Below are 24,379 nucleotides of genomic sequence, written 5' to 3'. Positions count from 1 at the left end.
TAGCCTCACGAATAGCATTTAATCACACAGACACACAAAATAAAGAAAATATATAAGTGTTGTCAGTGTCAAATTTCTGGAATTTAAACCATTGAAACACCCAAAAAATTACAATAATTAGATGTTTAATGTTATAGATTACAAGAACTAAAGTAAAATTAGAATTAGACAAAATAAAACTGTTGCAGAACACAACACTCAGTAGTGAATGAATATAGCACACTTGAGATGCAGGATATTATAAAATATCAGACAAGATGCTTAGCCTTAAGTCCAGGGGAAATCTTAACATATCATAAACGTGTAAATTTTGTTGCTTCCTAGAGCTGCTCTTTATGTATGAAATCTTATTTCTATATCTCAAATTTTCAATATTTCTCAATTAACACCCTAAATATTTATTTTAAGCTTCTTGTCAAATAAGAGTTACTCATGTAGTTGCTTTTTAGGTATTTGCTCAAATGCAATACCAAATATGTAAAACTATTTTTCAGCTCACCTAACTCAATGTAATTGTCCTACTTATTTTTATGCAAGTGTATGTTTTTATGTTTCATGATATTACTGATGCTTTCAAACACACATAATATTTGTTATTATTACATAATATATAATAAAAATTATTATTATTGTTATTATGATTATTCCACTGGTTTAAGTTTTTTGTTGCTTTGTGTATCTTAAAAATACTGTCAATCACAATTTTCCACAAAATATGTAAGGTGAAATTATTAACTCCATACATTTATGTCATTATGTAAACAGGAGTCTGAAGGTCTGATGATGTAAATCCTGTCAGGTATAATGTCATAGGGAAGTGTTTTTAGAACCCTGAATGTATTAGAATGAATTGAAAGAATAGATTTAGTGTGAATAAGTAAATGGCATGAGTCACTCGAGCCTTAGACTTAGGCCCTTCCCGACAGAAAGGTGCGGCCTCAAACAGCGACACTTCCCTCCCTCCTACCCTCCCGTCCATCTGCCACCGTTCTGTGTGCTTACCTTGATCCTGGACGTAGTAAGCCAGGAACAGGTCCAGCTCCTTGACGGACACAGTGATGTGATGGGGCTGGACGCAGAGTGCCTGGTTGGTGCAGTGCGGCGACTTGACGAGCCGCTCGCCGTCCGTGCTCTCCAGCGGGATGCCTTTGAACAGGATGACCATCACCAGGTCCAGCCGCCACACCTTATCCGCCTGCCGCAAGCAGTCAATGCGCCGGATCTTACCCTTCTGGTCAGGGTTGGACAGCACACAGCACGGGTGCTTCTTGCCTGTCACGCTGAGCACAAAGTCCTCACGGTACTCCTGCCGGATGTCCTTGCGTAGCTTGGCCAGAAGGCGTGAAGCCCACTTCTGCTTGATCTCAGGCTTTTCACTCAATAATTCGTCCTTCACCGCTCGCTCCTCATCCTTGGACATCCGTTTCTCGTGCTTCTTGAAGTACTTGCGCTTCCGAGCCTGGAGGTTGAACCAGGTGTAGGCGATGGAGCGCACGTGAGGGAGCAGCGCCTCAATGAAGGGATGGAACTCATCCTGCGAGCAGAGTAAAAAAGAGAGAGGGAAGAGAGACAGGAAAAAAAGGGGGGAAAATAAGTAAACAGGAGCAGAAGTGACCTTTTTGGCATAGGTTCCCTACTCAATTAGCCAAGAAGCTACGCGGCCAAAAAGCACAAGAGACACTAGGCAGAAAAAGGAAAAAAATCATACTGCTTGGAAAACAAAACAAACAAAACAGTCTATTTATACGACAAACAAAAGGAGGTGTAAGTAGTCACTCAAATTTAGTTTAAGGCTCCAAACCACAAAAGGTGCATAAAACAATTACACACAGTAAACAACTGAAAAACAATGCACAAAAGATGATCTTGCATACATTTCAGACAGACTCCTTTTTACAGCTTATGAATGTTTTTCTAATAAAAAACATTTAAAGATATGTTTGTAAAAGCAGAAAAATATTCATCTACCATTTCTGCTGCGGCTACAGAGGCAGTGCTGGCCTGTTTGGATCTGCAGGTGTTGCAGGAACACAGAAGGAGGATGCCACTGTTTACCTCCTCTGCTCACACCATGCCAGCACACAGCAGACAGTCAGAGAAGCCACACTCTCTCTCTTTCTGTTTCTCTCTCTTTCCCCACTCTTTCCGAGCATGCTCCAAGTTCAAGCCGCTGTACGTTGGCACACCAGAGCATGTGCCCCTCGCACTTTCTATCCTTCTTATCAAACAGCCCTGCATTCCGACTGCGGCCCCACAATACATTCCCCCCACAGAACCCTTTTGGAGCAAACAAAGCCTGTCGAGAAAGTGCAGCAGACACAGAATCTATTAGCAGTACATGTAAAACAGCTCACACTACCAAATGCAAACACACAAACAGACATGTACATAAGCCTAAGAACCTGAAAGGGCCAACGAGGCAAGAAACTGGGAGAAAGTTTTACATCTCCATGTAAGTGGATCTGCTTTGCCGTCAGGACATTTTTGTGGGTTCCAACAGGGGTGCTTAATTTGTTAGCACAAATGTGTGGCAATTATTCCAAGCCCCCTCTTAAAATCAAACCAAGGTGGACAATGAAAATGGCACCTTGGCACAAGCCGCACATTCCTTCTGCCCTAAATCTTTTGAAGAAAGAGTGACATTAAAGGTGTCTGCTGCCCAGTAAGCTGTAAATGAAGAGAGGCCTGATTTCACAGCAGTGTACCGAGGCTTTACAGTCGTCTTATACAGCACAGGCCTGTTTTCGTCTTTCTCTACCGCAACATGTTCAGCTGCACTACACAACGCACTACACAAAGTCTGCTTCTATTATAAATAGACTGTAGAAACCACAGTAAATTCTTAGCAATAACAATAAAAAATTATATAGATCAAAGTTACGACGTTTAACTTTTACAACTTTTTACTTATTACTGATTTGTTTTGTCACTGAAATTACAGTCAATCTAATATTTTACAAACAAGTTCAGCTGCAACATACTGAACTCTTGCCAAACTTAAACACTGAAAATACTAAAAAAACACATTAAAATACATAAAAAAAATACTATTTAAAACAGGTCATCTTAATAAAGTGGAATTGGGTGTAAAAACTTAACAGCTTGAGACTCTTTGACACTCCTCGGGTCTCATATTTGAGAACGTGAAGTAATTCTCATGAACAAATAAAAAAGCTCCATGACTGAAAGCTAAACGAGGGCAGAGGGTAACAGATTGGTGGAAGAGTTAAACCACATATTGTTCCTCATGCAGGCGAGTGGCTGCTTTTTGAGAAACCGCAGCCAGCAGTGCACTCCCTATCTCGACCCCGTGATAGCCTCACACTCCGAGTCCACACTGCTTACATACAGCGCACTTTACACCACACACCACAACTTTACACGAAAACAACTCAACTCAAATTATATAAATACTATACAATAGTCTACCACAATAGATGGCGCCAGGCTGTGGTTTTCTGTTTTGTTTAAACATATGGAAATATATCTGAATTATCTGTGTTTTTGTGGTGCTTTTCTGTACATTCACAAATAAAACCTGATTTTAAAAAATGGGACACTGTTTTAAAAAATGATAAATATATATATATATATATATATATATATATATATATATATATATATATATATATATATATATATATATATATATTTATGTATAACAATAATGGATTTGTGTGCGGTTTCGATTATGCCCTATAGAAAACAGCCTCTAAATTTTCTTATTGTAGAATTATCTGTATTTTTAAATTTATATAAAAAAAATTAAAAGAAAATATTGGGAAGATTTAAAAAAGTTGTGGACATTTAACAATCAGTCCTCAGTGTTCTCAAAAATGTGTTATTTGCAAATTGCAAAATAAAAAAAATAAATCTAGATGCTAAGTAATAATATGTCACATAGATATATTCATATTTACTATAAAGGTACTAGATAGCAGATAATCTATGTAAAAAATACATTAACCAAACATTAAAAATAAAATAAATAACCTTCACCATGAGGATTTCATTATGACTACTTGACTATGACTCTAAATCTTTTAAATTAAACATTAACCAAGACCTAAAAAAATCAATATCAAATATATATATATATATATATATATATATATATATATATATATATATATATATATATATATAATGTTTCATATTTTTGTATATTTTATTTTAAGACAGAGATAACTGGATGTTAAAAGCTCTAGAGTAGATTTTCCCTCAGACTTTCTCAGAGAAGAAGTCCACACTGTAATGCTCACTTAACACAGACTAACACTAAATACACCAACCACTGCGGTCTGTATTATTTAGCTAGTGCTGTAATAAGTATGCTTAAGAAAGCTTTAGAAACTGGATTTTGGCTCAGTGTTAACTGAAGTTCACTTTAAAAGTGAGAAACGCAGCGCTGAGAGTGCGCGGTGTGTGCAGTTGCTGCGGCCCTCCAGGCTGAGTCCTGCTTTGTGCTCACCATATCTCAGTCAATCACTCGGCGATGCCAAGTCAAATATAAACAGTAAAATTGTGTCAGCCAAAGCCGGCGGACTCTGGCCAACCGCTGAATCAACCTTATCACTGTTTTCATCTTAATTCACTCGGAGAGAGAGAGAGAGACTCCCCGCTCTCACACACACAGGAGTTTCTGACAGACTAAAAAACTTATATGAGGAGAAACAACACAAACCTTCATTCAGAGTCGCCCGGCTCAGGTCGAGCTAACGGCTAACTATATCTGCTTTTTTTATAATATCGGTCGTTTAAAACTAGCAAGCTTAGCTTAGCTAACCTACGTTAATTTAGTAGTTTGAGACTTTTCGTCTTCTTTTAACGACCAAAAATTGGCTAATCCAGTATTAGTGACTTAACAATGTCGTTTAGTCTTAAATTGTTCAAATATAAAAGCGAAGAAAGACGTTTTTATACTCGCAAGCTAAATTTCAGAATCACCTCAGCTGAAGCCTCATAGCTGCCGTTGCGTTGAGGGCGAGCGCGAGAGAGAGAGCGCGCGCGGCTGACTGAGACCGGCAGAGAGCACGCAGCACGCGCACTATAAGCCTTACCTTAAACTCCACCACCAGCGCAGAAATCACTTTTTACATAAAGCTAGCGAGCTATATCTCACATGCATTCAATAGCTTAAACGCTGAAACGCGCTATAGTGACTTTAATGCACATTTGGAGCAGAGCAGCATTCAGATAATAGCTGTATAATAACGTTTAAGAAACTTCATCTCAGCTCTGCATACGCTTTCCACAAACACACAGCAAGGGATCCAACAACGTTATGCAAAAAGCACCTAAAATAATAAGGCAAGCTATAAGGCTAGGCTGTACCTGGGTCAGACAAATCGGCGAATACATCGTTCCCTCGCCCGCCAAAGCAGATCGATCAGACCGGTCAGTAAAGTCCAGATAGGATATTATCGGTTCATCCTCCGGAGCTCGTGCTGCTGCTGCGCCGTGCACGGCAGAGTGGAAGTTGTCCTCATTAACAGGCGAGCGCGAGCCCGGGGTCCACACAGTCCAGCAGAAGAAGACGCATGTATAAAAACGTGGCACAGCAGCACGAGAGAGCGTTCAAACTGAGCGCGCGAGCATTCGCAGGAACCGAGCTCGAGTCGGTCTGGATGAAGTGAACGATGGGAAAAAAAGACAGAGTGAGCTAAAGAAAGAGAGAGAGAGGGAGAGAGCGAGGAGGGAAAGAAATCCTCTACCGGCCGCTCCTGCTGCTCGTGCTGCTTAAAGGGGAATCTGCAAGAATGTCACACAAGCGCGGTACGAAAACTAGAAGGCGCCAAATTTCTGATCCCGTGTTTGCTTTTCAAACTTGACATAATATCATATGGTAACACCCTCCGCTCTGTTCCATCCCAACAAATCAGTCTCCTGATTTTTTTCCCTTCCTTTAATTACCCAGTCATACTCCTCCTCTTCCAGCAAGCCCCTCACCGTGTCCACAGCCCACCTTTGCTCTTCAACATAAGCCTCACTATTTTACACGATATTAGTACACTCACTTTTCTCTCCTCTCCGCTTTGAGATTGCATTTTTGGGGTCATTGTCAGAATGCTCTGCCTTTTGACTTTTCACACATTACTAAAATACTTTTAGTTTTTTTTTAACTCTTTTGACTAATTATTATATGTATACAACTGCAAACTACAAAGAAATCACATTTTCCCGGCTTAATCACTTTTGATTTTTAATATTTTATTGCATGTAGTGAAGGCGCCCAAAAATGGCATTTAAAGAAAACTTGGTTGAGAAAATCCTTGGGTTCCGAACCCTTTTCTGTTTCAAATATACTTTTTTATTATTTTATTCACCTTGATATGTAACCAGCACAGAATGCATTTTAATCATACCTCAGATAAGTATGGAGACAAAATGATTCATACAGACAATAGGAATTAATAATGAAAATAAAACTATTTAAATTAATATTAATAACTGCTGAACATATAGCATGTGTCTTCAGTTGTAATATCACTGATGCGAAGGGTTATTATTATTTTATTAAAAGATAATAGGTTGGACAGGGAGTTCATGGACACATTTAAATATAGCTTAACATTTGTATATTTAACATTTGTAAATAAATTATTGAAATGCCTAATTTACTAAAACATATATGTTTTATCGTGTTATTTAACTTCTTGTCATTTCCCTATGTGTAAAAATGTGTTAATTCAGAAAAACCCTTGAAATTATTTTATTGCACAGTATTTGTATTACATTCAAAAGGCACTTCATTATATTACTCTTTATATTGATATTGACACATTATGGAAAATTTGATGGGTTCTGTAGAGAGTGAGTCTTATAAACAACCTTTTAAAGAAATTTTGCCTAAGCTGTGTAAACTGCGTGTTTTCAATTAGTCACATTAGGCTAATTTGGCAATGTAAAAATAAATATATCAATCAATGCACACAATGCATGTGCAAGGCCTGACAAAGGTGCACGCGTTCTAGGCAAAGGGGAGAGAAGAACACGTTTGATGACAATCTGCGCAACATCCTCACGGCTGGTGCACGGAATGCTTGCTCATTGTGCAATATCTCAGCGGAGAGCGCATTTTTTCTTACAAATTTGCAACGTTTCAGCTTTCTGAGCACGTGCTTTCCATACTGTCTTCAGATTCATAATTCACTATGTCCACAGTTCTATATAGTACTTTAAATGGCATTTTAAGGGGGGGGGGGGGGGGGGCTTTAATTGTTTTTTCATAGAGCTGAACCCTCTAGACTTTTAGAAATTTAGATGGCTTTCTGGCCATTTTTTAACTAAAGAACCTATTTTTTTTAGTTTGTAATATAAAATCGATCCAGTCAATATTTAAAATTTAGGTCTAACCTTATAATCAGATTTTAGAAAAACAAACAATTTCAAGCCACATAAACCGATGACTCCGCATTTAAAGTCTCTGAAGAGCAGTTCTCTCTTTTTTGCTTTTCTGAAATAAATCTTTATAACTATCAGTATTTTTAACTCTATACGACCAAAATCAACCTTCACCTTCACGAGCTCAGTGATAGCCCACAAGATGATCGTCACACAGACATAAACGCAACTACCTGAAATAAATGTAATAAAGGCGCGTGTATCAGACGATTATCGTTTGCTAACAGGCTTTTCTAAAACTAGCTTGTTACCACAGCTCGACTTTGGCGCTCTTTCATAAGAGGGAGAAGTTGGCCGGTGTTTGAGGATCTGTATCCCAGTGGAGAAGGAGCTCCTGGGAGGGGGAAGAGAAGGACAAGAACCGGTTTCTTTGGAGATTAATAAAAGATTCACAGCACGTCGTGTCGTAATCTTGTGTCAAAGTCGAACGTCCGGTCCTCCCTCCACACCTCCCCGCTCTTCCGTCCAGCAGAGCGGGACTCTGTGGTGCGTGTTAGTGAATGTTTGTAGCCTCGTGTTAGGCGACTGTGTGCGAGATAGCCTAAGCTTTCCCTCAAGGTCACACCGCCTAAAGGGAGAATGTTTGGTCACGTATGTCAATTATGACCGATGCACCTTTTCTGAGGTACTTTAATAAGTATGCAATTTAGATGGACGCGTTGTTTACACTATAACACAATGCATAAATCAGGTCTTCCAGTGAATTCTGAATGCTGTGACTGCACATATACATTTTACCTATACATACACCTAACTGCAGATATTCTCCTTGTAACAAATAGTTTACACGTTATCACAATGTTCAAATGCCGTCAATTAATTACCAAACGGGGATCAAGCCTAGACTTCGACCACATAGCATTTTGAACAGAGATTCTTCATTAATAGGAAAATACATATTCTACAACTATGCTTAATTCCTGTCCGAGAAACTGACCCATTTGTTGTATATGTCAAAATTCCAGATACTCCCCCAGTAACCGATAAACTACACGTTACTACAATGCAGACTGGTCCCCAATGTAACGTGTAGTAAAACAAGACTCAATGCAGATTACAAGTGAATTGTCACCTTTACTTGTAGCTGTAATGTGCTTTAATACGTCCGAACTCAATACATTTCATACGTTGAAAGTAGTTATCACAGTAGTTTAGTGCATGCATAAATGCAAACAACTGCTGTAGTTGTAATGTATACTAGCAGTAAATTATGATTGTTGTACCTGCACAGAGGTAAACACAAAACAAACGTTTCTCCCCTGTAACGCGTTGTTTACATAATAACACAGTTCACAGATGTAGGCTAGCACTGAATTATTGATGTACATTGTGATTGTACATGGATAAAGTACTTTAATACCTATAAACTCGCGATATTCAGCGAAATAGAGAAAAACGATATTCAGAGAAAACCCGTTCACACAAATCTACCACAGGTCATCTTTACACACAGATATGCCTTCACGAAAGCGGAGCAAAGTAATCAAACAGAAACAGCGCTGTTAAGTCTGCCACTTGGCTAAAAAAAACGCACGAGTGTCTGACTCTGACTTCTGCAGCGTGTCAGAAAGTGTGTGAGAGGGGGAAGAGTCAGCTAAAGAGCAGTACACACGCCAAGAGCTCGGCTCTTTTAGGAGCAAACTCTGCCACCGACTTCTGACACGATGATATGACCCACATAGGAAAGCTGCCAACACACAACATAAACAGTCCGGCTCTCCCACACACACACACGCGCGCACAAACACACACATACACACGTACACACACACACACACACACACACACACACACGCACACGTCCAGAGACCGGCACTTCTCGGAAGCCCGTTCAGCTGAACTGTGGGACTGCATGCTACACTGCGGAGTCGAGCAGCAACTCCAAAGAGAAACAGGAGAAAGTGTTTTCACACACACACACACACACTCCACGCTTACACACACACACTCCACGTTAACGTACCATCGCACTGTATTGCATGGGTTTAAACGGGGACTCCTGGAGGCCGTGTGAAACTGAAGCCGGTACCTTCACATGTCTCAAGTTCAGAAAAAGAGAGAAAAAATGTGCTTTTCAGATTGTTTTCTTCTGCAGTGCTCTCCAAAAAATGAACACCGGAAGAGAATTCTTGGCAGACAGGCGGAGAAATCAAGTCAGCGAGCACCTCTGATTTCTTTTTTTTTTATCTTCCTTCCTCTGCGAGTCAGATTCTGGCTGCTTTCAGTGGAGCGGTTGAACGCAGTCCAGCAGATTCTCTCTCTCTCTCTCTCTCTCTCTCTCTCTCTCTCTCTCGCTGCTACAGCCAAACGGAGCTGCGCGCTTTGGAATCTCATACTCTGCTCTGATTGGCTACAGCACCGGTCGAGGATCCGCGCGCCGCTCACTTCCGCTCACGGCCAGCGGCTTAATTTGCATATGAAGAGTGGAAAAAAGCGGAACCACGAGCAGAGCTGATACACACACACATATACTGCTATTAAACTATACTTTACATATAGCATCATTATTATTATTATTAAAATACAATGCATCAATCATAATAATACAATCATAAAGTGTTAATATTTTAAATTTTATGTATAACGTATAATATATTTTACAAACAACGACTTATAATATATTACTGTGTTTGCTGTTATTGTATTGTTGTCGTTGTATAGTAGTTATTAACATTATTATCATAAATATTATTATTACAATGATAAAAACATATACAACTAGCAATTGTTGTAATTTCTAAAATTAACATTAGATTATATTGAGTTATATGTAGTTGGCATCTAATCAGAAGCACAGTTATATTTATATACACATATGATATATACATAAATATGTATTAATACAATTAAACAATTAATACTTTTATGTTATGTACGTTAATACATATTGCTTATTTTACAACAGTAATTTTACAATAAAAACGATAATTACGTTTGCTGTTACTATTATCATACTATTACTATTATTACTGTAATTAATGTTTCTCTACTGCTACTTTTATATTATTACTACTACTGCTACTAGTACCACTACTACCACTACTACTACTACTACTAATAATAATAATAGTAATAATAATAATAATAATAATAATAATAATAATAATAATAATAGAAACAATTGTATTAGTAATAAGAATAAAAATATGTGTAAGAAGATTGTAATCATTATTATTTATCATTTTGTTCAGCCTCTATAATGCTGCACACTGCAGCAGTAATGCTGCTGACACTCTGTTGGCATGGGCACTGTGTGTGTGTTTGAGAGCACAATGATGGCACTGGTCCAGACCACAACAACCACCATCCCAGAGACACACTTTGTATTACAGCAGAGGCACTAAACACGCCTGTCCATGATCATCAACACACAAGTGCACAGTTAAAGTCATCAATACAAACTCATAAATGTGTGAATTAAATATAGTGCAGATGTATTTGTTTCTATTACATTTATTCACAATTAGTCCAATCAGAATGATTCAGCCACCACACTTGTGAGTCTACTGTAGGGGTTAGGACATGCCAGTGGAACATCTGCAGTGATTTGTTTGAGAATATGCCCAGAAAAGCTTCTAGTAAACTTTGTTTTATAGATCAGTCTTGTGTACTCCTTTTCAGCCAGTGTGTGGGAATGCTCATTAGTTTGTAATGAATGCAGTACATGGCTGTCAATGCAGAGTATAACTCATTCATACACAGTGTTAAATGGGCTTAAAAATTGTACATGTTGCACTGATAGTCTAGTCAAACATGACTGTTTTTTGACTGACAGATTTGCATCTGTGTCTTTAAAAAAACATCTAAATTTATTATTGTATTAGATATTTTTAGGTTGGGCAATAAGGACATAACCTCAAGTATTCCCAAGAACATTTATTTTTATGTTTATGTATGTATGCATGTATATTTTTTATTTCAGTTGGCCAGTGAATTATCTAAATTATCTAAAAAGGCAACATTGCAATTATTTAAAACAGTGTCCATTAGAGACACCTTTACTTATTTGTCTATTTATTTAATTGCTTTTTTAATTATTTTTTGTTTATTAATTCATCAAAATGTTTTTTTTATTATTTTATCTGCAATTTCTTTGTTTATTTGTATTTTTATCACAAAACAGTACTATTTTAATTTTTAATTACTTGACATTATTCTGTTCTTTTTTTTTAAGACTGTAGTTGTGTCTTTTGAACTCATTGAAAACATGCCAGAAATGTGATGTAAACAAACACAAATTTTATACACAGATTTTTTATAAACCCATTATTGTATATTTAATAATTGCTGTCTGTATCAATTCATTAAGGCAATCGAACATCAGATTTGTGATTTGGGGCCGTTGTAAAAAAACACAGACTTTATAACCTAGCAGTACACATAGCCAGTCTTTTTCTACTAACTGCACACACACAAACACAGGGAAAAGTTTATTTTCACACAGTCTGAGTGGGAAACCACTGAGACACCAGCAGACACACACTGTTTACACTCTGGTGAATCTGCGGTCTGACTGTTTTTTTTTTTTTTTTGTCTAAAAAGGGAACAACATAAAAAAGAAATAAAGGCGATTAGTCTGTGATCGATTGAATGCCGTGTCGTTTGTCGGCGTTATTCAGGTGCAAATGACCGCGCTCGTGTCCAGAAAAGGCATGGCCGGAGGACGAGCCGGAGGGAGGCGCCGAGAAAAGCCCTCTGCACTTCCTCAGCGCAAACTTGACGAGCTCGACGACGCGCGTGTGGGAAAAAGGGGAGAAAGTTGTAGTTTGTTAAATTAATGTAATGACACGATTCGGACTGGTTTATGTTGTGTTTAGTTTACGGAGTCTGGCCCGGCTCGGGGTGTGCTGTGTTGCTCGGCGGATGAAGAGATGAAGCCTCTCCGCACTGAGGGAGTTTCTCCACTCCTCGTCTGGACTCGCTGTTCGGCGGAGTCCGGGAGACCTGAACTTCACTCCACCACACCTGCAGCAGCAGCAGCAGCAGACACGGAGAACCTGCCCGCCCAAAGAGGGAGAGCTGCTGCTCTCCAGGAACTTCACCCGCCGCGCAACTGCAGCTCGAGGTGCAGCTCGCCGGCCGGATACAGGGCGAACTCATCAACTTTAAATCAGAGAACTAGTCAGAAAAACCCGCGCTGACTTCACTCGGCTTATACTACTGTATATTTATATTTATTTAAACAGCTAATCTCTCCTCTGCTCGTGTAAACTGGACTTTATTGGTGGATGCCTGTAGCCTACCAGCAGAACCAGACCCAGACAGTGTCATTAATGCAGTTTACTCAGAGGCTCCACCCGCGTTTCTCCTCTTTTTTCCCCCTTCTTTTCTCTTAATTTGCGATGTTCAGATGAAGCAGCCGTTCTTTAAGATAAAACGGAATTTTTTTTAATATAAAAAAATGTTTTACCATTTTTCATTTGTAACATTATTCAACGATTTTAATCAGTTGTTGTCTGTACAGTGTGTCAGAATTTTGATACAATGACCAAAATATGCTTAAAAATAACCAAAAGAATTGTTAAAAAAATTTACAATGACTTCCACTGATAATTATAGTGTGTTTTTTCACATGATTGTGGCAGTTTGGTTTTTACATTGTTTGACAAATATATGTACAAAATATCCATCAGAATAGATCATTAAAAATAATTTAAAATAAATAAAATATTTACAATCTTTTATTATTCTGAAGATAAATTTTGAGTTTTTGTGTGACAGCAAAGATATAAGTATCTGTTGTAGGCCATTGCATTTTAAGAGTGAACTAATAATAGTGTCGGAACAAACAAACACTGACAGACAAAAATGTAAATCAAGTGAACAAGACAAGCAGGCTTAAGATTTATTTATTATCAAAGAGGCAGAACATTTTTGTTGGGCCTGAAAGACTTAAGCTGTCGTTTCTTTTTAAGAAGCTCTGTGCAGTTTCTCTTGTGTTCAGGTTTATGAAGTGTAGGCCTAACATACTGATTGACTGATCCTATATTTATGATTCTTTGGAGGTTGATTGGAGATCCAACAAGCCCAGTTTAAATGTAAAGTTTTGTTAGATTTTTTTTTCTAAATTGTTAAATATAAACAATCTGCACCTGGTCATGACTTTATTAAATAAATCCAAAAATAAATGAAGTGTAAGTGTACTATTATGTTTCTTATTGCCTGTATATATACTACAAATTACAGTGACACATGGACTACTTTTGTCATAACATATGTACAGCTCTGCAAAAAAAAATAAGAGATCACTTTCTGAATCCAGTTTTTTAATCAGTTTCTCTGATTTTGCTATTTATAGGTATATGTTTGAGTAGAATTCACAATGTTGTTTTATTCTATAAACTACAGACAACACTTTTCCCAAATGTCAAGTAAAAATATTGTCATTCAGAGCATTTATTTGCAGAAAATGAGAAATGGCTGAAATAACAAAAAAGATGCAGAGATTCCAAACCTAAAAAAAAAAAAAAGAAACAAGTCCATATTCATAACATTTTAAGAGTTCAGAAATCAATATTTGTTGGAATAACCCTAGCTTTTAATCACAGTTTTCATGCATCTTGGCATGGTTCTTCTCCACCAGTCTTACACACTGCTTTTGGATAACTTTATGCCACTCCTGGTAATAAAATTAAAGCAGTTCAGATTGGTTTGATGGCTTATAATCATCCATCTTTCTCTTGATTATATTCCAGAGGTTTTCAATTTGGTAAAATTGAAAGTAACTCATCATTTTTAAGTGGTCTCTTATTTTTTTCCAAGGCTGTATTTAGGTGTGCAAAAAAGTGTGTTAGAAATCAAAACAAATAAAAAAATTATAATAGGTAAATATATTTTTTTTACCATTTATATTTATTCAACTTATAAATGTGTTTTTTTTATTTATTTTGCATTTTGGGTTGTAATGCTGTATGTTACATTTACGATTAGTTGTTTTTGTTCATCTTAAAATTGTTTAGGAGTATTGTCTTATGATTTTGCTTTAGTTTAGCTGAGTTGTTGTGCTATATGCATACAAGTATATTCAGTGTGAGTGTGTTTGTGTTTGATTATTGATAATTACTCATTTAGACTTAAGCCATGATAACATAAATGTGTTACATTTACTGAATCTTAGCAACATATGATAGGGGTAAATACAAATTATATAATTAAATAATAAAACGAAATATTGTATTAAATATATAGTTAGGTGCTATTGAACTGCACTTTTGCTACCTGGAGAACATATTGCTTGACAAAGAGACTGCCAAGCCCACCAAAGAATTAACTTATATAGTCAGTATTTGCTTGATTTTTTATTTGTTTTTGTTTTCTGAACTAATAAAAAGCCCTCATTGTTCAGATACATTTGTAGCTGATCAAACTACAAGTAAGTTAGTTAAACAAATGTTAGTGGAGGTGATCATGTGAAAGTGTGGTGGTGGATGTAGTGTGATTATGGGATGGATGCAGGTAGCAGTAGTTTGCTGTAGTCGTGTCAGTGGAGCTGCAGCGTGGGAAAGCCTCCTGTTAGTGTGACCCGTGGCGTTCATTTAGTGCTGCGTGTCCAGGTATTATACTACCCACAATACGCTTTTTTATCACCCTCGTGGTGTCATAAAACAAGATAAAAATAGATTCGAGCCATAAACACACAACAGAAATGGCCGTATAGCTGGAGTTTTACAGTCTAGTTTTACAGTGAAGCGGATCGTCGTCCTATCTGATGGTATATAGCGTGAGTTTAACTTAAAAAATACTTAAACTATGCTTTACTGTGTAAATTTTTGTTGCTAAGGCAAACTACAGCGTTTTACAGAGTGGTTGTATCTATGGTATGAGAGAGATCCAACCCCGAGTTGTAGCGTTTGTTAGTTAGCTAACGTTAGTAGTAAAAGAAAACTCGTACTGGAAAAATACAGAGAACGTCTGCTGAAATCAGATAACACAGCTAATATTTTTACTCTTGTCTGAATACAGCATATATTTGTTATGTTAGATTCTTTAGGGAGGTTTTGGTTAAAACGTATTTTAAAAAGCACGGCCAGAGCTGCATCCACACGCAAGAGGTATAAAAGCGGTTGAAGTGCACGCGGCCCTCAGCTGTTCGGTAGCTCGCCGTGATCGTATAGTGGTTAGTACTCTGCGTTGTGGCCGCAGCAACCCCGGTTCGAATCCGGGTCACGGCAAGTAGAGACAGTGACATTTTTTATTGTCTTGCTCTTTAAATCGCATTAACTGCGTGTTAATAAACTTGAAATATAATTCCTTACGCAAAAAAACAATTAAAAAACAAAACAGAAGACTAACAAAACACGCTACAGATCTTCCTGCTTTTGAAAGACTGGAACCAAAGGCAAACACGTCACAGTTAACCCCTTAACAGGCCAGGATTTTTGTCGATTTTCTGCCTGACCACTAAATCTTGAGGATTTCTATTTAAGCATTACATAAAAAAGCTTTTATGTTTAACTGTAATTGCAATGGAAAATATAAAAAAGTAAGTAAATCTGCTCATGTCAAAATATAATAAATAAAAATATAAAATTGTCTCTTTCCTAAACTTAATTTTAAAATCAATATTTTTATATCAATGTTTCGTTATGTTTGTCTAGTTTTTACGTCTATTTTCAAACATGCAGAATTTGGGTTTGATTCCTGTTACTAATCTGGAATTATTAAGTGGAGTAGAGAGTGGACAGGCAGTGTGCAGCCCAAGAGTCCTGTAGCAGATTTCAAAGCTTCAAATTTTCAGAATGTATATAAGTTATTTTACTGCAGAAAAAAAGAGTTTTGTATCAGCTACCCCTAGTAGGGGTTAATCTTCCAACATTAACAGCTCCTTCACAATGATCTCTTTCAGTCTGTTCTAATACAGAGTGCTTGAGTACAATGATTTTTTTAACCCATAAGAACCCAGACCCATTTCTGAATATTCATACCAACTTCATAATTTAATCAGATAAATTCAATGAGCAGCATATTAATGTTTGTTTCTTTTTGCAGGCACATGACACATATTTGACACATATTTTAACCCTTTATGGGCTGAACTATGAGTCCCTGTGGATAGATCTTTTAATAACAAACTGATCTGAATCAGATGTTTTAGTGCAAACAATCACCCAGAATATGCAGGAGTGGTTTACCTGCATAACTTTGCCAAAGTCAACAAGTGAACATATTGCACATATAAATATTTTTATTCATGGCCCACTTGTATGTCTCATTGTAATGGACCTATATATGCTTTGTAACATTATATATAAAAAACAATCATTTGGTTTGTTGCTTGAGGGCAGCACTATGCCATGATGCAACATAAATGACAGAACTAGTTATATGGAACATACAAACATTTATCTAAGCATTTGAATAGTTAAATGGTTGTAATTGAGTTGTAGAAGCATTTTAACCCATAAGAGCCCAGAACCATTTCTGAATATTGATACCAATTTCAAATTTGTTCATGTTTGTTTCTTATTGCAGGCACATGACTGTAAATATGACTGTCAATATTTTTAATTTATTAACTTATGTCTTTTGAAAGGCTGGAACCAAAAGCAATCACGTCACAGTTAACCTACCAACATTAATATGACACAATGATCTTTTTTTTTTTTTAGCTACAAACAAGCTACCATATTAGAATAAAGTTAGCTAATTATTTTAACTAATATGCAGACAAGACGAACACACATATGTTTTGTATATATAACAGCTAGTGAAACATTTATTAGTTTTATTTTCTGACCGTTTGAGACTAAATGCAAAAATGTAAAATTTAATGTAAAAACTCAAAAATGTTTCAAATTTAGCGTTTCATTTTTATAATATTTACTTTTTCTTTTTTTGTTCCTCACAATCTCATAAGCGAAATTTTAGAATTGTAAAAAATATAGATATAATATTTTCTGATTCTTTTTTTTTTTTAGATATTTAGAAAGGCTGAAATGAAAAACTATCAAATAAAAAAACTGGATAAAATCAATTTCTTGTTTGTTATACTGAATGAAAAAAAATGAAATAATAATGAAATAAGTTTTACAACCAATTTTGACTTCAGCTTGAAACGTTTAGACATTGGAACTGCTAAACGTTACACTGTCCGATAATCTCCGTAGTTAGCTAATAACAACTAATCTAAACTATACTTATTCTTGTATTATCTCATTGAGTCCACAAGGATGCGCTCAGTGTCTGTGAGTTAACTGAACAGCTGCTTGGTAGCTCGCCGTGATCGTATAGTGGTTAGTACTCTGCGTTGTGGCCGCAGCAACCCCGGTTCGAATCCGGGTCACGGCAAACACCATACCAGCCTGACTTCTTTATTATAAAAACAAGTAATTTGTTAACCGTAAACGCGGGTTGTAAATTTATAGTTTATTAAATCGTACTATGTACTGGACCTGGATTAGATGTGCTGTGATAGAATAAAGTCATAGTGAGCTAATGAGCTTCAATAAATGTTAACATAACAACATATCACTTTAATCATATAAGAAGTGCTGAAAGTTATGCATTTAAGCCTTTAAACTTTGAATTATAAACTGAATATAACTATAAATATAAAACATAGCTAGTTTATAGTCTATAGTATCTGATCTAACTGTCCAATCAGATTGTGTTGAAGTTGGAGTTCAGATCCTGTTACAATCTAAAATCTAAACTAAACTAATCTAAACTATTAAATGTATTTCTACTTTTTTATCTGACTCAAATGATCTATAAACTTAGACAAACTGTATTGATGCATTATATATTAATTATATAGCCTATAATAGCATTATACTAAACCTATGACTGGGGGTTAAACTCTCGAGGAATTCAGACAGGTTGCAGAATGCAACACTAGAGGGCGACAAAACACCTTACAAATCAAGCAACATGTTAAATTAATGGGAGAAATGGAAATATTGTTTTCAATACAATTGAAATTGAATTTAAGAGACTGAAATTTAATTTAAAACAAAACTGCATTAATGAGTATTTATATTCACTGTATAAAGTTATAGGCACTGAACTGAAATCACTTTGTATGTGCTGTGTTAACATTACACATTATTATGTGACAATTTAGATATCAGAGTGGATTTATGATACATTTTAATTTAAATTAATGGTGTTTCCTTTAAACAGGAGACAAAGAGACCCAATTCTACTCAAATATAAAAACAACACAACCCAGTTCCAAAGGTCTAAGGCACATTTAAATAGTTTGTATGGTTAAAAAAATCTGATCGATACTAAGATAATATTTTTTTCTGTATCCCAAAGATGTATATTTATGGTGAAACAGAACATATAGGTCACAAAGTCTGATAATAAAATTGTGTTTGTGTGTGAGTGTGTGTGTGTTTATGTGTGTGTTCCCACATACAGTGAGAAATCCTCTGCACCTGCTGGAAAGCATGAAAGATGCCTCTTGTTCCTTGAAATCACTAACTAGGCAGTCAAGTGCAAAAGCAACAAAGAGCTGTACACAAATAAACAGGGAGAAAAGCACAGAGTAAACAAGGAACTCTGCCAAAACCTCTGCACCTCATTTACACTCACACTCACACACACACACACAAAGAAAAAGACAGCAGGCCCCTTAACAGTGAAGCAAGACAACACTGCTGTGTACTTGTTCTCTCATTTTGAATGGGTTGTTGTGTTGCTTGCCTCACTTCAATGGGCATTGATTGACACGACAAGGATGCACCTATGTCACACGAAATGAGCATTTTATCTGTAGGCCTTTGTCTTTGCTTGAGCTCACACAGAAGTATGACAGCTGTTCAGTTCTGTATTTGATGCCATATATTTGTTAAAATTACTTGGGAACCACACGTCTTCCATTGTGTTCTAATTACTGAATTTTTATACTGCCACATTGAAATCCTCGCAATCCCATTTTCTGTGCTTTACATGAACATCTAATGATAAATGGACAATCAGAAACGATCAAAGAATTCGGGCATTTGGAATCTATCTTTTTGTTCTTAGAATAACACAAAAATAAAATTAAGAATTTATTTTGTTCTCTAAAGTTACTATTTTATAATAACAATAATAATAATAATAAGTAGGTTGATGGATAGAATGTAGGTAGTTTGGTGGATGCATGGGTGGAAGTATAAAAAGTAGAGATTGGTCAATGGATAGATACATGGATAGAAGGTGGTTAGATAGATGGATGATTATAAGCTGGATAGATGTATTAGTCAATGAAAAGGTTGATAGATGGCTGGATGAATGCATAGTGGGTAGCTAGATAAATGAATGGATGGAACAGTAGGTAGGTAGGTGGATAGATGTCTGGAATGTAGATAGATAGGTGACTGGTGCAATGGATTAATTAATATTAGAGATATATCATGCAGCACAAGCACATTAGCATTAGTAATAATCTTTTACAGTGCGTATTCTGTGGAGTCATAATCAATGCACCTACAGGATTAATGAAGAATAAATCTCAATCAACTGGTTTCTTGTTGTTGATCATTTTCATTCACAAAAATTAGTTGTATACAAAAACATTGGCAGGGATCTTATATCCACTCTACAATTCCAGGTCCAAGGACCAAAATCTTTTTTACGTTCATTCTTAGTTCAATTATTTCTGCACTTGTTAAAAACAAATCTAAAATGAAATAGTCCTTCACACTAGGAGAGTCCTTATACTACCTGTATTTTCAATTCCTATACAAACGGTAGCATTGTCTAAATACCAAGGACCATCTCCTGGATACTGATTAAATGTAATCTTGGTCTGCATTGCATCGCTCATAAGAGGCGTGGACCCGTTTTCTCTGTAAAGCTGCTTTGTGACAACTTTGGTTGTAAAAAGCGCTGTAGAAATAAAATTGAATTTAATTCAATTAAGTCATCACTAGATTTTGTTTTAGATCACATGGATATGATCAAAACACACATACACGCCAGTGTAAACACACCCAAGACTCATTTAAAACCGATACAAATCTAGTCACTCAAACCACTTCGGCAGGCGGCCTGAGATGCATGTAAGCCATTTGATATTGCATTGTAAACTCCTCCATCTCTCCAAGACACATTTGACAACCGAAGCTCCTCCCAGAACAACCAAAACACCAGTAATAATTGATGCACAACAAGCAGATTTGCATATTCCACCCCACACAGCAGATCTCAATCTCAGTAATCTTTCAATCTGAGTAACCGGATACACATTTGTATACCAAGTGTAAATATACAGGGAGGTTTCGTGGCTAAATTGGAGCAGCCTGGTGGCCAATCTTCATTAATTGCACATTGCACCAGTAAGAGCAGAGTGTGAAGGTTCAATTAGCAGAGTAAGAGCACACTTCTGCTCAAAATATTGCAATGCACACAACATTATGGGTGACATACCAAAGTTTAAAAGAGGACAAATTGTTGATGCACGTCTTGCTGGCACATCTGTGACCAAGACAGCAAGTCTTTATGATGTATCAAGAGCCACGGTATCCAGGGTAATGTCAGCATACCACCAAGAAGAACCAACCACATCCAACAGGATTAACTGTGGACGCGAGAGGAAGCTGTCTGAAAGGGATGTTTGGGCGCTAACCCGGATTGTATCCAAAAAAACATAAAACCACGGCTGCTCAAATCACGGCAGAATTCAATGTGCACCTCAACTCTCCTGTTTCCACCAGAACTGTCCGTCGAGACAATAAATTATTGTGGTCTGAAACCAGGTGTCAAATACTTACTTTAAATACAAAGATAGGCACAAAAATCTTTTTACATTTTTTATGTAAATTCTTTTTATTACAGACAATGTTTACACCTGACCACCTCATGTGACTTGTATCTGGATTGGATCCTTTGAAGTTGAATTAAATCCTTGGTAGTCAAATGCATCTTCAGATAGCCAGACTGAAATGTGATTGCAGAGACAGGTGTGTTTACACTGCTAAAAAATCTGTTTTAGCCTTTTTAATAAATAAAAAAAAAATCTGTTTTTGCTGTTTATTTGAAAAAAAGTTTATTAAGGCAAATATATAAAATAACTTATGATAGTTTAGAAAATACCTAACTTCTCCAAAGCGGGAGAAATGGTTGATATACAGCATTGAGCTCATATGTGTCTTGGGTGTGTTTATTAGGGTTCACACAATATATCAATATCGCAATGTATCATATAGTTTTCGTTGGCAAAACATTATTGACATGTGACATCAAATATTGATATTTTTATTGAAACACATGCACTCTTAACTCCCTAAGACTCGCCCCCCTCTTTTACATATTAAAGTGACTGCTTCATTACTTTATTACAAGAATATTGGTTGTCAAATTCTGTGCAATTGACACCAATATATCCATAATTCCTGGTAGTTGCTTATTTAGGAGTATTTTATCCTCTTTGGTAACACAAATGCTGTAGAGTATCATAAAAAATCAGAGTTGCTATTGTGGGCAAAATATCGTGATAAAATCATATTGTGAGATTCCCTGTGATTCCCACCCCTAGCAATTATGTGGCATGTCCTTACCCCTGATGATCAAGAGTCATGAAGTGACCAGGTGTAAACAGGGTTTCTTTTTATCAATATAAAACACTCTATGTTTTTGAATAAATAAAATATGATTCTGATTTAAACAATTTTTACGGATTTGTTTTAAAGCGTTCTTCCACAACAGAACAAAAACAACAAAAAAAGCCACTTGCACACTTCTACTTTTAAAATAAAGTTTAAACTCTGCCTTATTGTGACACAGAAGACTAGGCCACTCCATCACCATGTTAACTGTGTGCTGTGTGCCAGCGTCTCGCCTCTCTTCTCTTCTCCTCCCCTCGCATCTCTCCTCTTCTTGCATCTACTTCTCTCTCCTCCTGACCCTTTCCACAACAAAGAGGCCTTTTGTTCCTTAATTACCCCTGACAGATCCTCCTCAGCCACAGCTGCACAGGGCTATAGCACTGAAAGAATCCAAATGGGGCGCACTCTTTGAAATAGTCCTCATCTTATCTCTAACAATAATTAATAACTTTCAGCTTGACCTCTCTTTTCTTGCGATCTCAGACGAACAATAGGCCACCTAAAGTGCTTGCATTCCACTAAGCGACAGGGAAGAGCTAATTACTGCCACCTGACAAACAAAACCCCAAATCCATTAGCAGGATGGTCCAGTTTGAAGACCTGAATGGAAGTTTGTTTACTGCACTGGTGTTCTTTTCCTGCAGTGGTGTTATGAGTGAGTGGAGTGTAAGATCAGTAAAGCAGGGCTAAGTGTGAATTCTGGTAAACATCAGATGGATCAGAAGTCTGTTCAGAGTGATTAACACTCAAACGTGTGATTCTGTATCTGTTGTTCACAGTTACAGTAGAGGAACTGAGTCTTATCACTTTAATGTCTATAAACACTGGTTATCGTGCATTTCCAGTCAACAGTTTGAGTATACCTGCTGGGATTATTGTAAATTAATAAAAATAAATGCACTATTACATACAAAACTTTAAAAAGAATTAGCCTGAGAGCTGATATGGACCTTTGTTATTCTCCTCCAGGATGAACATGATTCTATATACAGCTCTGATGACTTAAAAATTATGAATTTATTTGATTTTACCAAATTGAAAACCTGTGGGATATAATCAAGAGGAAGATGGATGACCACAAGCCATCAAACCAAGCTGAACTGCTTGAATTTTTGCACCAGGAGTGGCATAAAGTTATCCAAAAGCAGTGTGTTAGACTGGTGGAGTAGAACATGTCAAGATTCATGAAAAATATAATTAAAAACCAGGGTTATTCCACCAAATATTGATTTCTGAACTCTTAAAACTTTATGAATATGAACTTATTTGAGGTCTGAAAGCTCTGCACCTATTTTTGTTATTTTAGCTATTTCTCAATTTCTGCAAATAAATGCTCTAAATGACAATATTTTTATTTGAAATTTGGTAGAAATGTTGTTCGAAGTTTATAGAATAAAACAACAATGTTCATTTTACTCAAACATATATCTATAAATAGCTAAATCAGATCTGTATAAATACCTTCAACATGGTTCACCAGTTTTTTCAGTGATTTAGAGCATATAGAATACTTTTGCTAAGAGTGTTGTACAAAAACAATGTTGCATTCAAAGAGCCTGTCTTTAAATATGTATAAATGATCTTCAAACTCAAAAAAAAAAAATCCAGGTATTTTTAAATGCTATGCTCACTTAATGAGAGACACTTTTGGTGCTGCCACTAGATATGAAGTAAAAATATTCTATAAAAAATTATATACAAAATTTCATAAAAAAAATGTTATGTTTTCAGCATTATATACCTAAAAATGATATAAGGTGGGTGTGGACTATTTCAGGACTGATATAAGTTGTTAAAAGCTCAGATTTAAAGCAAAAATTGTTTTACAGATAAAATATTCAAATAGCTTACAATAAAGTGGAACATCATTTTGGAATTTGTAATGGAAATTGGAAAACTTGATTTGATTTTTTTTGTTGCAGTGAGTATTAAGAACCCTAAAATGTAGGCTCCTTTATAATACCCTAATTTCAAAGGTCCTTAAAAAATAGCTAAATCCAAAAACCATAAATCCAATCCTGTAGCATCTACACTGACTGACATCATAATGCAAAAAGTTTGAGTCCTCCGCTTGGCCTTCATTCACCGGTTGCTCCGGACACTGGAGATCTTCCGTCAACATGTTCGGGAGCTTCATGGCCCAGTAGTCGTCAGAGCATATCATAAACACAGTCATTGGAGGGATTCCTCATTTATTCTTACCCTTCCGCTAATCCCTTTAATTACTGCCTTACTCGATGCTAATGTTATTCACGATTAGTTGGTATTATGCTAATCTCCGACCCACATTCGGCCCCGAAACGCAGGAGCATCGTCTGAAGGCCAGATTGCTCGGAGGCTGCATACAAACTGACATCAGTCCCCCCAGCTGTACAGAGCAAGCCAGACAGGAGGACTGGGAGAAATAAGGGTGAGCGAACGTAAAAAAAAAAGAAAAA

General features: G+C 36.5%; 1 protein-coding gene and 2 non-coding genes across 7 annotated transcripts in view; 2 read left to right on the top strand and 1 right to left on the bottom strand.

Moving 5' to 3' along the window:
- LOC103039837 (nuclear factor 1 B-type) overlaps positions 1 to 24,379 on the bottom strand; it is a 112,339-nt gene that overhangs the window by 84,692 nt on the left and 3,268 nt on the right. For 2 of the 5 annotated variants that reach the window (XM_049481897.1, XM_049481901.1), the window contains exon 2: positions 1,003 to 1,534. In XM_049481897.1, the coding sequence (XP_049337854.1) occupies positions 1,003 to 1,534 (532 nt within the window). Of the gene's footprint in view, positions 1 to 1,002; positions 1,535 to 4,684; positions 4,848 to 5,334; positions 5,856 to 9,367; positions 9,683 to 24,379 lie in introns of those variants that run through there. The other 3 variants (XM_049481899.1, XM_049481898.1, XM_049481900.1) reach the window with 3 other exon arrangements.
- On the top strand, positions 15,504 to 15,575 carry trnah-gug (transfer RNA histidin (anticodon GUG)). Its single transcript has one exon. It is a non-coding gene; the product is annotated as a tRNA-His (tRNA).
- trnah-gug (transfer RNA histidin (anticodon GUG)) lies at positions 17,620 to 17,691 on the top strand. Its single transcript has one exon. It is a non-coding gene; the product is annotated as a tRNA-His (tRNA).

Source organism: Astyanax mexicanus, chromosome 8 (assembly GCF_023375975.1).
Source record: "Astyanax mexicanus isolate ESR-SI-001 chromosome 8, AstMex3_surface, whole genome shotgun sequence".
Lineage (NCBI taxonomy): Eukaryota > Metazoa > Chordata > Actinopteri > Characiformes > Acestrorhamphidae > Astyanax > Astyanax mexicanus.
The sequence above is the reverse complement of the archived record's forward strand: the minus strand, read 5'-3'. Positions and strand labels throughout refer to the sequence as shown.